Here is a 15,374-nt window from a genome sequence, read left to right as displayed (position 1 = left end):
TGTACTTCCTGTAGTTTTCCCCTTCCCGTATAGCTTCCATCCAGGACAAAGGCATCTCCCAAAGGGTCCAAGGACCTCCTCACGGGCCCTTGATCAAAGCTAAGGAGCTCAGCCGACAGACCCTGTCCCTAGAGAGCCTCCAGAGCCGGCCACAGACGCACGCTGGGGCTGAGTGGCACAGGAGAAACCTCACTTTCATTTTACATCTTTTCCCGAGCCAGCAACAGGTGGTTTGATATTCTTTCTGAAGCTGGACACAGCAGGGACAATTCCCACTCGGAGAGCCAACAATCCAGACTCTGTAGTATCCAGTGCTGTTGAGTGAGGATGTTCCGTGAGTGACCTGTATCAAATGTGTTCAATGTATGGTGAGTTCACCGGGATGTGACCCTATCGTAAATCCAGGAGCATCTGTATAATGCAGGCATCAATGGTGGGCACAAACCTTGGAGCCACCATTGAGATTCATTTAATGACTCTGGAAAAATGAAGTACAAGTTTATTAGCTTTACATAAACCACAGCAAAGCGTATCCAGCACATTTACAAATTTTCTTCAAATTCTCTGTGTAGTAGCCTATTGGTTTTCAAACTGACACTCTGCAAGAAAATTAAATGTTCAGAGACCAAACAAACACCATCACTCAGAGAAAAATATAACTAAAGAACATTTATTTTCCACTAAGAGTTTGCCTTGAGGATGTAACTAAACTGAGCCACCCCCCACCCCATCTCCAAGGGTTAGTACAGTGACTGTTATAAAGCAGATCTCAACAGTCTGAAGCTCTGGAACCAACATTAACTGACAAAAAAATTCCATCTAAATCCTCATAAAAATGTTTAAGTAAAAAAAAAAAGGGAAGAAAAAGAAAAGAAAAAGGGGCAATGGGGGTTTCAGATTGAACAACATTCTCACACTTCATTTGATACATTCAATCTGGCTAGAGTGTAACAAGTGGAAACAGGATCACTATAATACAAAACTCCCACTACAGCACGCTGTACACACCTGTGTTCCAAGCCCACCCCCATCCCCCTACTGCTTCCACTCCATTATTTTCCCGCCTGTTGGGCCTGCCGGCGGAGGAGCACGTAGATCTTCTCTTTGATCCAGTCTTTGTTATAAGGCTGGTATGTCTGGGTATCAGCCCGGTAACTGAGGAAGACAAAGGTAAGAAGCAGAGTTACAGTGGTCACTTACTGGCATGTGTTTAAAGCCCCAAATCTTAACTGCCCGACAGGACATGGGCGTGCACATTCCCACACATCAACTTAATGAGAAGGTGAAAGATGCTTCCGTAGCTGCTGAATTTCAAGGAACACAGACTTCAGATCACCTAGTACAATTGCACAGTGGAAAAAGGAACTAAGACCTAGAACTCCAGTTCCGTGCTCAGTATGTTACCTCTACTTGCTGACACAGTGTGGCCAGAACCATGTGCTCTTTCTCCCACGTAGCTTCTATTTGTATAGTTCCTTTAGTGATTACAAGACATGAACCAAATACTGGTACAAACTTTAGATTTGCTAAGTTTACTCTGAATTAACTAAGAAACCTTTTACAATATGTTACTGCAACAAAGATTTCTTGCTGTTTTTTCCCTTGTGAAGTACTAAGAAACCCCATAGTCTGTATTTTAGAACTTGCTTTTTAAAATAAATTTAAATTTCCTAGAGGTCTTTGGAGGGGAATTATCAGAAGACAAGCAAACTCTAAAAATGTCTCTTCTCAGAAGAGAAGGGCAAAGAACATACCCAGCATTACCAGTAAAACTCCCACAGGCCTCCAAGGGCTTCAGGAGCCTGAGAAATCCCTCCAGGACTCAAAAAAGAAAACAAAAACAAAAAACAAACAAACAACACAACCAAGAACAGAAAAAGCATTACAGATGACCTACAACTGAAATTCTGTGGGATAAGTAATAAACCCACTTCTGGAGCCAAACTAAAGCCATAGCATAAAAAAAGAAACCGCATGCAACCGGTGACAGTGATCAGAGGGAGAGCACATGCAGCATCTCAGAGCTGTGGGCACCACCTGCTGGGAGCACTGTGCGCAGCCAGGAGAGGGAGGTGGCAGGCTGTCTGCCTAGAGAGACATCTACAGACACCCGGGAAACAACGCAACTGGATTTTCAATTATTGGCTTGTTTTAGCCAGACAAATGACATTCAAAGTAACCATTTAGATGTTATCAAGCATTAGGAACTGCTTTAAGCACTTTGCAACCCTGCAAGTAGGTACAATTATAATCTCTGTTACAAATGAGGACACCAAGGTTCAAAGAAATGAAGCAACTTATAAGTGACCCTGGACAACTGGTAGAGTTTAAACACTCCTCGCTCCTGGGACCTCACTGAACACCAAGGCAGAAATCGACACTCTCAATTTTTGGCAAAGGAAACAGATTCCGAAGAAGAAATTCTTCCCACGGCAACGTCACAGTCTTCCTTTGAAGGAGAAAACCAGACTCGGGTTTATTAAAAATGCTCTTTTACTAATGTCCTTTCTAAGATAAGAAATATTCTTAAAAGTAGAATCATTTTCTCTATCTTCTGTTCATGCTTCATAATTAAATTAGTACTAATCTAGTATATTGTAAGATGTGACAGGGCAGACAAATATTACAATATTTGTAATAGCAATGGACAAGAACAAGAAAAGGCACAGAATTTCTCAGAACTATCATTTCTGGGTGGGAAAGCCTTATTTTCAGACCACGGCTTCTCGCAAATCTAATCATCATGGCTTGTAAACATTTAGCAACCCATCAGCTTGCACGCTGTTTTCCAACTCACAGAAGTAATGTCTTCTTTATGGAAAGCTGTGTGTTGATGGCTGCTAACCGGCACTTGAGAAAACGAGACAATGAAATGCTGAGTACATTAATAAACGCCTCGCGGTTGGCGCAGATGAACTTTCCAGCCTACTGCTATGCTATCAGTGAACGCAGGCTTAGACATCAGTAGAAGCTGTGTCTGCACAGTGAACTCAGCAGTGTCTCCCAACGGCAAACTGCCCTCCTGACAGGAGACCCGTCTCATCACAGAAACCTCTGTGTCTCTAAGCAAACAAAGAGAGCTGCATATTTAAAAGGCTGTTTCAGTCATCTTAAAATCAAAGATCAGAAAGCTGTGAAAACAATCCATACTCTGGCTCTAAGTACACAAAATGCAAATTCTCTGTGCCTAAATTTTATTCTATTACTAATATACGATTGGTTTGCCCTGGGCTAGTCATGTTGCCAGGTAGAACCGCCACAGGTCACATTTACGAACACCAGACTCCTCCCTGGCCTGGGAAGTGAACAGCTCCAATTCTTCCCGACTGAGGAAAGGGGCAGGGTGCGCTACCTCAGGAGCCCACAGCCGTATGCGACCTCTTGGAAACATCTTATTTTTCTTGGCTAACAGAATATAACCAAAATCGCGTGAGAAAAATGGTTCTAAATTCAATTCTCAAAGCTTTCAGGGACCAAATGATTTTCAATGTTAAAAACAGAAACATAGGGTGGGTGCTGTGTGCAGCAAGTTAGGCTGCTGCTCAGGACACCCAAACCCATACTGAGTGCCTGGGTGGCCACTCTGCTTCTGATTCAGCCTCCTATTAGTGCATCCTGGAGACAGAAAGTGATGACTCAAGTGCTGGGGCCCCTGCCACCTACACGGGAGACCACGATGAGTTCTAGGCTCTTGGATTCCGCCTGGCCCAGCCCTGAGTTATGGGCATTTGGGGAGTGAACTAGCAGATGGAACCTTTCTCTCTCCCACGTAGATGAAAATAAGTGATTAAAACAAAATAAAGCAAAAGTAAAACAAAAACAGAAAGCCTACTTCTTAGAGCTTTTCAGATAGATAATTAGACAATTAAAAACCATAAATTATTGTTAATTTTTCTTCTGTATTACCTGAACAAGTTGGAAAGAATTATCCAGGGAATAATTAAGTAAGTCTTTCCGTTTTTTCCTTATTTTAGCATATTAGATATGGTTTCTGGTTTATATTTAATAAAGTTACATACTTGTGGTATGTCCCTCATTACCACTGTTTTACTTTGTATAATATTCCCAGTCACAAAAGCCAAAATACATTTTCATTCATTGGTTGATATATAATTAATCTCATGAAAATTTATATTCTTACCGTTCTGCTCATAGCAAGTTTTTTTTGACAGGCAGAGTGGATAGTGAGAGAGAGAGAGACAGAGAGAAAGGTCTTCCTATTTTTGCCGTTGGTTCACCCTCCAATGGCCGCTGCGGCCGGCGCACTGCGCTGATCCGATGGCAGGAGCCAGGTGCTTCTCCTGGTCTCCCATGCGGGTGCAGGGCCCAAGCACTTGGGCCATCTCCCACTGCCTTCCCGGGCCATAGCAGAGAGCTGGCCTGGAAGAGGGGCAACCGGAATAGAATCTGGCGCCCCAACCGGGACTAGAACCCGGTATGCCGGCACCGTGAGGCGGAGGATTAGCCTGTTAAGCCACGGCGCCGGCCACTCATAGCAAGTTTTAAAGATACTAGTTGTAATTCAAAACAAACCTTTGGGGCCAGCATTGTGGTTAGACTGCTGCCTGCAGTATCAGCACCCCATATGGGGACCAGTTCATGTTCTGGCTGCTCCACTTCTGATCTAGCTCCCTGTAATGTGCCTGGGAAAGCAGTCCTGAGGATGGCCCAAATGCTTGGGCCTTTGTCACCCATGTGGGAGATCCATATGGAATTCCTGGCTCCTGACTTCAGCCTGGCCCAGCTTTGGCAGCTGTGGCTATCTGGGAAGTGAGATCTCTGTCTCTCTCTCTGTAAGTCTGACATGGGTCATTCAATCCGTTGTACATACCTCCTACATCTAGCAAAATCTTCGCTAACTCTCCACCTCCTCACTTGCACCCATCCAGTTTAAGAGTGGCTAGAAAATCTAGGACCTCAACTTGAATTCACTTTAAATGCATTAACAAGTACCCCAGGGGACACTTAGCGCATCCCAGAAATCATACATACCCTTAGCCCTACCCCCTCCAAGATTATTTGCAAACCTGCAACATCTCCTGCTTCACCCTCAATTTCAGAGGGTCTTTGCTTCCTGTTTCCCTGAGGTAATGGAAGCACAACCAGAAAGACACCAGCATGTCTGCCTGCCCTTCCTACTTCCCTACCAAGGGCCTGTCAATATCCTACTAAAGCCATCCCCCGCTCCCTCTCTCAGCAGATCAGCCTGCCACTAGCCACCATGTTCTCCCACGGAAAGGGGGGACAGTCTCCTTCTCTGGCTATATTTGCTTCTGCACTCTTTCAAGCAAAATTCTTCAAAGAAGTCATCCGTATTAACTGCCTAAAATCCCCTCTTCTGATTCCCTTAAACTCACTGAAATCCGTAAAGATTTTACTCCCATGATTCTACCAGAGACTTCTGTGGTGCCAAATCCCAGAGCAGCTTCTCAGCCCTATCGCTGCTATGAAACGCTTCTGCAGTGGCTCCTAGGACGTCCCTGTTCCCCGCCCCTCCACCCTCCTACCCCTCCCAGGCTTCCTCATGGACTTCAAACACAGCAGGCACACTCCTGCCCTGTGACTGGTACACCACCTGTGCCTGGCCTCCTCTCTCCCCTGAGCCGGTGCTCAAACATCATCCTTCAGTGACCCGTTTATTTTTTTTTGGACAGGCAGAGTGGACAGTGAGAGAGAGAGACAGAGACAAAGGTCTTCCTTTACCGTTGGTTCATTCTCCAATGGCCGCCGTGCTGCAGCTGGCGCACCGCGCCGATCCGAAGCCAGGAGCCAGGTGCTTCTCCTGGTCTCCCATGTGGGTGCAGGGCCCAAGCACTTGGGCCATCTCCCACTGCCTTCCCAGGCCACAGCAGAGAGCTGGCCTAGAAGAGGGGCAACGGGGACAGAATCCAGCGCCCCGACCGGGACTAGAACCCGGTATGCCGGCGCTGCAGGTGTAGGAATAGCCTATTGAGCCGCAGTGCCGGCCAGTGACCCGTTTATTTCCCAGCTGCCCGGCAACATTGCAACCACCTCCAGAGCCTCCTTACCACCTTCCCTTCCCTGATCTGTTTGTCTCTAGTTTTAAAGAGGGACTTGATGCCTTGATTTTTTAATTTACCTGTCTATTTGGTATGTCTCTCCCTATCAGAATGCAAGCTTCATAGGAATGGGGATTTTTCATCTGTTCTATCCACTGTTGAATTCCCAGTACCTAGAACATACACTTGGCCCTCCATATCCCCAGGTTCTGCATCTTAGGATTCAACCAACTGTGGGTCAGAAATATTCGGAAAAACAAAAACAAAAACAAAAATTGCATCTGTTCCAAAGAGGTACAAACCTTTCTTCTTGTCACAATTCCCTAAACGATATGGTACAACTACGTACACAGCACTACACAGGAGGACGTGTGGTCACATGAAAAAACGATATGGTACAACTACGTACACAGCACTACACAGGAGGACGTGTGGTCACATGAAAACACTAGGCCAGTTTATGTTGGGAATTTGAGCATTTGGGGATCTTGGTACCAATCCCCCACAAATATTGAGGGACCGCACCTGGTAAACAGCACTCAAATATTTGCTGACTGAACACGTCTGTGTCTCTATGAGGGGACATGTGTCAGAAGACACGCAGATCAACTGTAGATTAACCCAGCAAAGTATCTGCAGCTCTACTATTCTCGTAGTTTTCTGAGTTATATTTAAAAATAATTAATAATTAAAACTTTCTAGTTAACAGCTTTCATTAAAGACCAAAAACTTGACAACTTGAACATTCTGAGTAAGCGAAGTAAAACAGCAAAGTAAAACAATGAAGAGACATATAAAACAACTCAGGGCAGGCATTGGCCTAACAGGTAAGAAGCCCATGTCCCACATCAGAGTGCTGGGTTCATGTCACCGATGTGAGAGACCTGGATGGACTTCCTCACTCCCAGCTTCGGCTTCACCCAGTCCCAGCTGTTGCGGGCATTTGGGAAGTGAACCTGTGCATGGGAGCACTCTCTCTCTCTGACTCTCAAATAAATTAAAAATAATTTAAGGGGGTGAATGATATAATACTTCATGCTCCCTGCTAATAGTGGTAATGAAAAAGGGGGTGGGGAGGGAAAAGCACCAAGACATGAAATTTCTCTCCCAGCACCCTTTGCAGAGTAACTGTATCAATTAGTAAAGTTCTTCAAATTGTCCTGTGTTTTTGGCTTTATGTATTCAATTTATGATCCATCTCTAAGAAATACTAGTTACTTGGCTACCATAAATTGTCTCAGCAGCTGGACAGAACAGGAAACACAGGAGGTAGGGGGCTAATACTTACACAAGGCAGCTGAGGTCTGCCAGATCATCGATAAAATCAAACAACTGACTGATATCGTACGTGATAGACGGACTGTTGGGATTCATTCTTTTCAGATGTTCCTCATACATTTTACAAACACCTAGAAGAGAGAAAGAAAGAAAAAGTTTTTTTTTTTTTAAAGTTTACTTACTAAAAAATCAAGATCTTACAATCACACAAACTTTCAGATGAGCAGTGTTGTGTATTGAGATCATATTCATTCTGATAAGAGTTGGGCTGGAAAAAGAACAGTAGGTTGATCACTTTTTCTTAATTAGTGATATGAACAAAACGAAATTCGCCAGGATGTTGGTAATGGTTTGGTGCCTTAACATAAAAAAATTTCAAACCAGGGGTGGTAAAATGACTTTAAAAGACTTGTCATCTAATGATTCAAGCTAATATTAACACTGCATCTGGTGGATCAGTTCTTTCCAGTAAATCTTTCTAAAACCAGAGGAAAGAAACAAGTGAAGGGGTTACCCTCACAGGTGATTAAGATCCTGGACTATGGATTTGGACAGACTGGAATTCCAGTTCTGCCCTTATTAATTGTGAAACTGAGGCAAGTGACTCCACTTCATGAACCTTACCTGACAAACAGGAAATAAAAATCAGACAAATACATTCACTGTTCATCTTAAAAGGAAACTGACCACCAGCTACCATCATACTTAATGTGAGAAACTGATGCTTTTCTGCTAAGGTTAGGAAGACTGGAATAGTTACTCTTGCCACTTCCCTCAACATAGCAGGAGGTTCCTGGCAGGACAATTAGGCAGGAAAAGCAGGACAGGCATCCAGATCAGAAAGGAAGTACAACTGTCTGTATTCGCAGGTGACTTGGATTCCGCAGTGGAAAGTGCTAAGAAAACCACCGAAAAATTATTAGGATGAATGAGCGCAGCAGTGGCAGGATACACGATTACTATATAGAAATCAATTCTATTGAGGCCAGCGCTGTGGCGTAGTGGCCTAAACCTCTACCTGCGGTGCCAGCATCCCATATGGGCACTGGTTCGCATCCCAGCTGCTCCACTTCTGATCCAACTTCCTGCCGATGGCCTGGAAAAGCAGCGGAACATGGTCCACGTGCATGGGACCCTGTACTCAAGTAGGAGACCCGGAAGAAGTTCCTGACTCCTGGCTTCAGATGGGTCCAGCTCCAGCTGTTGCAGTCATTTGGGGAGTACACCAGCAGATGGACCAGAAAACATTTAAAACCTTACTACAATCAAGATAGTGTAGTACTTGCGTAAGGATAATTATACATCAATGGAATAAAATTAGTCCAAAAATAAAACCTCAGACTTATGGTCAACTGCTTTTCCACAAGGGTGCCAAAACAATTCAATGAAAAAAGATTAGTCTTGGGGCCGGTGCTGTGGCGCGGCGGGTTAACATCCTGGCCTGAAGTGCCATCCCATATGGGTGCTGGTTCGAGACCTGGCTGTTCCACTTCTAATCCAGCTCTCTGCTATGGCCTGGGAAAACAGTAGAAGATGGCCCAAGTCCTTGGGACCCTGCATCCATGTGGGAGACCTGGAAGAAGCTCCTGGCTCCTGGCTTCTGACTGGTGCAGCTCCAGCTGTTATGGCTAATTGGGGAGTAAGCCATGGAAGACCTCTCTCTGACTTGCAAATAAATAATCTTTAAAAAAAATTTAAAAAAATAAGAAAAAAAAGATTAGTCTTCTCAACAAATGGTACTAGGACAAATTGATAATTAGACACAACCAAAGAGAGAGAGAAAAAAAAAAAAAAATTAGACGCAACCAAATGAAGTTGGACCCATACATCACACAATGTAAAAAAAACTCCATGAAGATGGATCAGAAAATGCCTGGGATGGAGTCCTGCCTCTGTTTCCAGCCCAGCTTTCTGCTTTGTGAACCCTGGGAAGGAACAGATGATGGCTCAAGTGCTTGGGTCCCTGTCACCCACATGGTACACCTAGATGGAGTTCCTGGCTGCTGGCTTCAGTCCAGCCCAGCCCTAGCTATTGCGGGCATTTGGGAATGAGATAGTGGATGGAAGCTCGTGAGCTCTGTCACTCTGCCTTTCAAATTAAAATAAATAAACAAACAAAAAGTGGGAGCAGAGGGAAACCGAAAAGAGCCGGGGCAGGTGTCTGGCACCTCTACTTAGGATGCCCACATCCCATATCAGAATGCCTCTGCCTCCAACTCACTTTCCGCTAATGTACACCCTGGGAGGCGACAGCAATGGCTCCAGTGCTGAGTCCCTGGCACCCAGGGGGAGCCTCAGACTGAGCTCCAGATGCTTGGCTTCAGCCTGAGCCAGGCCTGATTGTTGCAGGCATCTGGAAAGTGAACCAAGGGATCAAAGATCTCTGTTCTCCAAATAAAATGAAAATAAAAATTAAATTTAAAAAAATCAAAGATTTAAAATAAATAAAAGAACTTACATGATGAAACACTCAGTAAAAAACACAGGCATTAACCTTTGTCATCTCAAAGAAATGGTTTCTTAGATATGACAACAAAAACACAAGCAACATCAAAAAACAGTTGGACTTCATGAAAATTAAAAATGATTGTGTTTCAAAGGACACTCGAAGCACTGTGCGAGCTGAAAGAAGCCAATGTGGAAACGCTACAATCGTGCAGTTCCAACATGATATTCTGGAAATGGCACAACTAGAGGCAGTAGGAAAAAACCCAGTGGTTGCTGGAGGCCTGGGAGGAGGGGTGGGGAAGCAGGTAGTAGAAGAGTGGAAGAAATTTTTAGGCCAATCATGTAACCTACTGATGGTAAATACTTATCATCACACACCTGTCGAAACTCAAAGAAAGCTCAAAGCCAGCAGCCCTAATATCAACTCTGAACTTTACTAATATCTCAGTATTGGTTCTTCAATTGCAACAAATTTATCACCCAAGGAAAGACGTGGATACAGGGGAAACTGGGAAGGGAGACACTGAACTTGTACTATTTGATCAATTTTCCTAAAACTGCTCTAAAATAGCAATCTATTAATTTTTTTTAAAAAAGTGAGGGGCTTAGGGAAGACAAGCTCTACTTACAAGTAACTATGAACTACTACCAGAAAGAAAAACAGGGCAAGAAAACCACCATTTGGTAACCACCACGTGGGAACTGATTCAATAATTCTGCTTAACATTTTTGTTTTAATCTTTTAATAAATCACCATTTATAACATAAAACAAAACCCCAACTTTTCTAAGTCATGAAGCAACATGGAAGAACCTTAAATGCATATTACAAAGAAGCCAGTCTGAAAAGCAAAATCCACAGAACTGTACAGCACAAAGAACTGTGGCCTTTAGTTAATAAAGATTTATCAATACTAAATCACACACCTAGCACATCAATAGTACAGACGTTAATAATGGGGAAAATGTGTAGGGGTAGGAAGGAGTAATATAGAAACTCTACTTTCTGTGTAGTTTTTAATGAAACCTAAGACTGTATATTAAGATATACAGACTTGCTAAGACACACACACACACGTACGTACGTACATGGACCTATGCATGTTTACACACATATATAGTTAGGCTTTATTGAAATCAGTAAAGGTTAGCAAATGTTATTGTGGGATTAAAGGCCAAGCACCACATTATAGGCAACCTGACACAGGAGCATATAAACAAAGTCCACCTCAAAGGTTAGCAAGGATGACAGCAGATGAATTAAATGAAAAAAGATAGGAAATTACCTTGGTCTTGAATAGAATTTGACAGTAGGCTAGAAAGAATGGCACCAGCTACCCAGAACCTCTGATTATTACAAACAGTTGCTCACTACTGTTGGCTTAACATGGACAGATTTTAAGTCTAACTTACTTAATTTTGAATAATCAAGACTCAAGGACATACACAGCAGCAAAAGCAAAGCAACTATTAAGAAACAGTGAGGACTAATGGTTCCCTTCAGGGTGGTATCAGCTAATACATGGCACATTATACTGATTTGGTTCCATTTGTCATTTCTGACCTCAGCTGTTTTTTTATTTAAAGATTGATTTATCTAGTCCCAGTCGGGGCACCGGATTCTGTCCCGGTTGCCCCTCTTCCAGGCCAGCTCTCTGCTGTGGCCAGGGAGTGCAGTGGAGGATGGCCCAAGTGCTTGGGCCCTGCACCCCATGGGAGACCAGGAGAAGCACCTGGCTCCTGCCTTCAGATCAGCACGGTGCGCTGGCCGCAGCGCGCTGGCCATTGGAGGGTGAACCAACGGCAAAAAGCAAGACCTTTCTCTCTGTCTCTCTCTCTCACTATCCACTCTGCCTGTCAAAAAAAAAAAAGATTGATTTATTTGACAAAGTTACAGAGAGAGGTCTTTATCTGCCGGTTTTCTCCCCAAATGGCCACAACAGCTGGAGCTAGGCTGATCTGAAGCCAGGAGATTCTACCTGTACCCGGGTACCCACACAGGTACAGGGGCCCAAGTACTTGGACCATTTTCCACTGTTTTCCCAGGTCATTATCAAGGAGTTGGATTGGAAGAGGAGCAGCCAGGACTTGAACCAACATCCAAATGGGATGCCAGCATCAGAGGCTTAACCTACCACGCCACAGCACTGGCCCTGCTAAGCTTTAATTTCTAACAACACTCTGATGGGCTGTAACCAAATCTCAATGCTCTTAACGTTTCTAGGTACAATAAGCAATCTAAAATTCAGAAGCTGTCCCTAGCGGCTTAGCAACTCCAGCGCTAGTTCTAACGAGAACGTACGGGGCTATCTGTACAGATGTCCGCAGCGCGACCAAGTAACAATCAGCAATGTACTTAGAAAACAGTGAGACGCCTTGGGAAGTTATTCATTATACACAGGGCTTGGGTTTGAAATGTATACTTGCAGCAGGAAAAGACCATGCGCATAGTTAATGTCTGAAATATTCAACAAGTATGGTCTATCTTAAGTATCTACCTTTCCCTAACAAAGTAATATATTCAGAAATTTAGGGAGAAAACCAAACCCAGTTTCTAAACAAAACACATTTTAATAGTAAGTTTCAGTGGGAAAAAAAAAAAACCTCAAAGATTCCTGCCCTTGATCGGTGTTAAGCTCACCTTCCATGCATTCATTCACAGATTCATAGTCGGCGTAAGTTCTGCCTTCTGGCCTCTTGGTGGGCTGTACCAGCAAAATGGTATGAGACTGCAAGGGAAGAAGCGATTTCAATGTAAACGTCTAAGTTTCTATTTGAGAAATCCACAGCATCATATACAATCCTCATTCATGACATAATGATTGATATTAAAACATAGTGTCTCCACCTGACAGTTTTATTTATTTGAAAGGTCGATAGATAGAGAACCTCAATCTTTTATCCACTGGCTCACTCCCTAAATGGCCGCAACAGCCAGGAACTAGGAACTCCATCCAGATCTGCTTACGTAGCTGGCAGGAACTCAGGCGCTCTCAGCCTTCATCTGCTGCTCCCCAGGTACACTACAAGGGAGTTGGAACAGAAGTTGGAGTAGCGGGAACCTGCACGCTGATATGGGATATGGACATCCCCCCACTAGCAGCTTAACCCACGAAGCAACAAATGCCCAGTCCCTCCCCTCCCAACAGTAATTATGTCTCTGCCCAAGTGTGGATCAGACTGGATTCCTAACTCCCTCAGCCTCCCAGTCCTGCATGACTGTTTCTGCAAACTCTAACCCTCCCTCCCGCCAAAGCTGTGACAACCAAAAATATACCCAGACATTGCCAAATGCCCCCTAAGAGCCGGAGTGAAGATGGGGAATCTCCCTCAGCTGTGCATCGCTCTCCACTGAGACTGAGCCTGCCCAATTACCTGCCACATAAGGTTCATTAATTAGATGCTAGTGTGATGCAACTCCACCATAAACTCAATCCCCAATCAACCCACTCTTGTTTTTTTTTTTTTTCTCTTTTGCAACACCGTATTTTTCCTGGCCAAAACATCTAGCCTTAAAATGAACCTGGCGCTGGTTCACTCCCCACATGGCTGCAATGGCCAGAGTTGCACCAGCCAGGAGCTTCCTCCCGGCCTCCCACGTGGGTGCAGGGGCCCAAGGACTTGGGTCATCTTCTGCATTCCCAGGCCATAACAGAGAGCTGGGTCGGAAGAGGAGCATCCGGGACTTGAACTGGCCCCCATATGGGATGCTGGCATTGCAGGCGGAGGACTAACCTACTGTGCCACAGCGCTGGTTCCCCTGGGGCTTTTCAATACTGCTGCCCAAAGATAAGGATTTAAAACTACTAAGAGTGGAACGTGGTTAAATTCTAAAAACTGTACTCAAGAAAGTGGCAATACTTTCCTGTTACCAAGTCTTTCAGGATCACTACACCCCTCCAACAAGTTTCGGTCACTTTCTTCTTGGGAGCTCTTTTTAGAACACTTTAGTTTTATTAGAAATCCAAACATATTTGCCTTATCACTCTTCCCTTCTGGACAGATTTGGTCCTTGCTTTCCTATGGTCCTTTCTCAGGGGAGTGCTTTTCCTCTTATACACACAGTTTATAGCATATACATCCATAATCTTCTATCTACACAATAATAAGATTGTGAAAACCCATTTCCTTAATAAAATCCTTATTCTCTGGTTACCAAGCAGTAGCGATTCACTTGGATGAAGAGGTAACCAGCCCCCAAGCATGAACTCTAAGAGGTCAGTCTGCTACTGCTGAAATATCACAAATACGTAAATTAGCTTCAAATGCTTTCCCCCAAGCTACCAGGGAAGGGGAGGAAGGGAGGAACAAAGTCTGGCATTCCCCCTGGTCTTCTGTCCCTGGCTACGTCGGTGGGATGTTGCAGAGGAAGGAACGGCCGCTTCCAAGTTCTGGTCCTCAGCCTACTTAGATAAGCAACCATCGCCCACATCCATCCGACGCGGGATGGACCTGTTACTGGGGACTTTCTCAGGTTTCAATCTAAGCATTCTGACACCGTACCACATGGTGACATAAAGCCAGGGAAGGAAACTCAGAGGTCCAACGACTTGCCCAAGGTCACACTGCTAGTTATGGAACCGGAAAGCTGGTCTAGCTCAGTCCTCTTCGGGGGACCATGTTGGGTCAAACAATGAAGTAGCTCAACTGAGCAAAGCACACCTGGAGAAGTTCCTTGTTAACCTCCGCGGCAACCAGAAAAGGAAAGTCTACGTGTGGAGGCAGCCCTGATTCCCCTCTCTTGATTTAGGGACAAAAGCCCACCCATCGCCCCGCTCACAAGCGTCGGGAGACCCGGCCCGGGACCCCACCTTGTCTGCCTCTGGTCCCCAGGGACTTAAGAAGGGCTAAGAACAAGACTGAAGGCGGAGGCAGAGGCCCAAGGAGGCACCTAGGAGTCTCAGAAAAGGCAAAAAAAGAGGTCAAAAATAAGGGGTGGGGGGCAGGCAGGGCGCTGGAAAACAAAAGGGAACGGCCGAGGAAGCCCCCTGCGGAGCCAACACGACCCCTCTGGGCTCACAGGCTGGCTCCAGGAAGCCGGCGATTCTGTCAGTTTCGGGAAAGGGTTTGTCAGACGTCTCTCGGCCATTGTTCCTACAGCGGCATGCTTGGAGGGAAGGAGCAGCACCCTCACGCCTCCCTCCACCCAGCGGCCAACGAGAGCGAGCGAATCCGCAGACCCACGGCACGCCTCGCTCGAGCCAGCAGGCGGGCGCGCAACCGTAGGGCGGACCCGGGCTCCGGGGCCTACAGCCAGGCCCCGCGTCCCCGCGGCGGGAAGGGGAAGGGTCGAGCCACGAGCTGCAGGGGCGGGGAGCTGCAAGCGCGCGCGCTGGGAGAGTCAGGGCAAGAGGCTGGGGAGATGTACGCGACTGAGGTCGCTTGCAAAGCGGGGGCCTCGGGGAGCCGCAAGGGCCTTTCTCACCATCGCGCCAAACTCTTCTCTTTGCAGCCGCTGCCGACACCGCCGCCGCACACGAGCTTAGCCGCAACGCCGCCAACAGCCAATCCCCGCGAGAGGAGCCGCCGGAAGTCGTCGGGAGCGCGACGCGAAGAGAACCTTCGTACCATAGAGGCGCACACGCTTCCGGCAGCTAGAGCAGATACTGACTCGGCTTCAGCCATCTTG

The 15,374-nt window shown here is 45.6% G+C and overlaps 1 protein-coding gene across 1 annotated transcript; it reads right to left on the bottom strand.

The window, feature by feature from the left end:
• Window positions 1-654: 654 nt before the first annotated feature.
• On the bottom strand, window positions 655-15,278 carry ERH (ERH mRNA splicing and mitosis factor). The gene is made up of 4 exons (XM_062181770.1): window positions 15,171-15,278; window positions 12,387-12,474; window positions 7,309-7,429; window positions 655-1,155 (listed from the first exon to the last, which is right to left on the bottom strand). Exons 1-4 carry the CDS (start codon window positions 15,171-15,173, stop codon window positions 1,053-1,055), a joined length of 315 nt encoding a protein of 104 aa, XP_062037754.1. The 5' UTR covers window positions 15,174-15,278; the 3' UTR covers window positions 655-1,052.
• Between the last annotated feature and the right edge of the window lie 96 nt (window positions 15,279-15,374).

The sequence above is a fragment of the Lepus europaeus genome, chromosome 22 (assembly GCF_033115175.1).
Source record: "Lepus europaeus isolate LE1 chromosome 22, mLepTim1.pri, whole genome shotgun sequence".
Lineage (NCBI taxonomy): Eukaryota > Metazoa > Chordata > Mammalia > Lagomorpha > Leporidae > Lepus > Lepus europaeus.
This window is presented reverse-complemented; position numbering and strand designations above follow the sequence as displayed.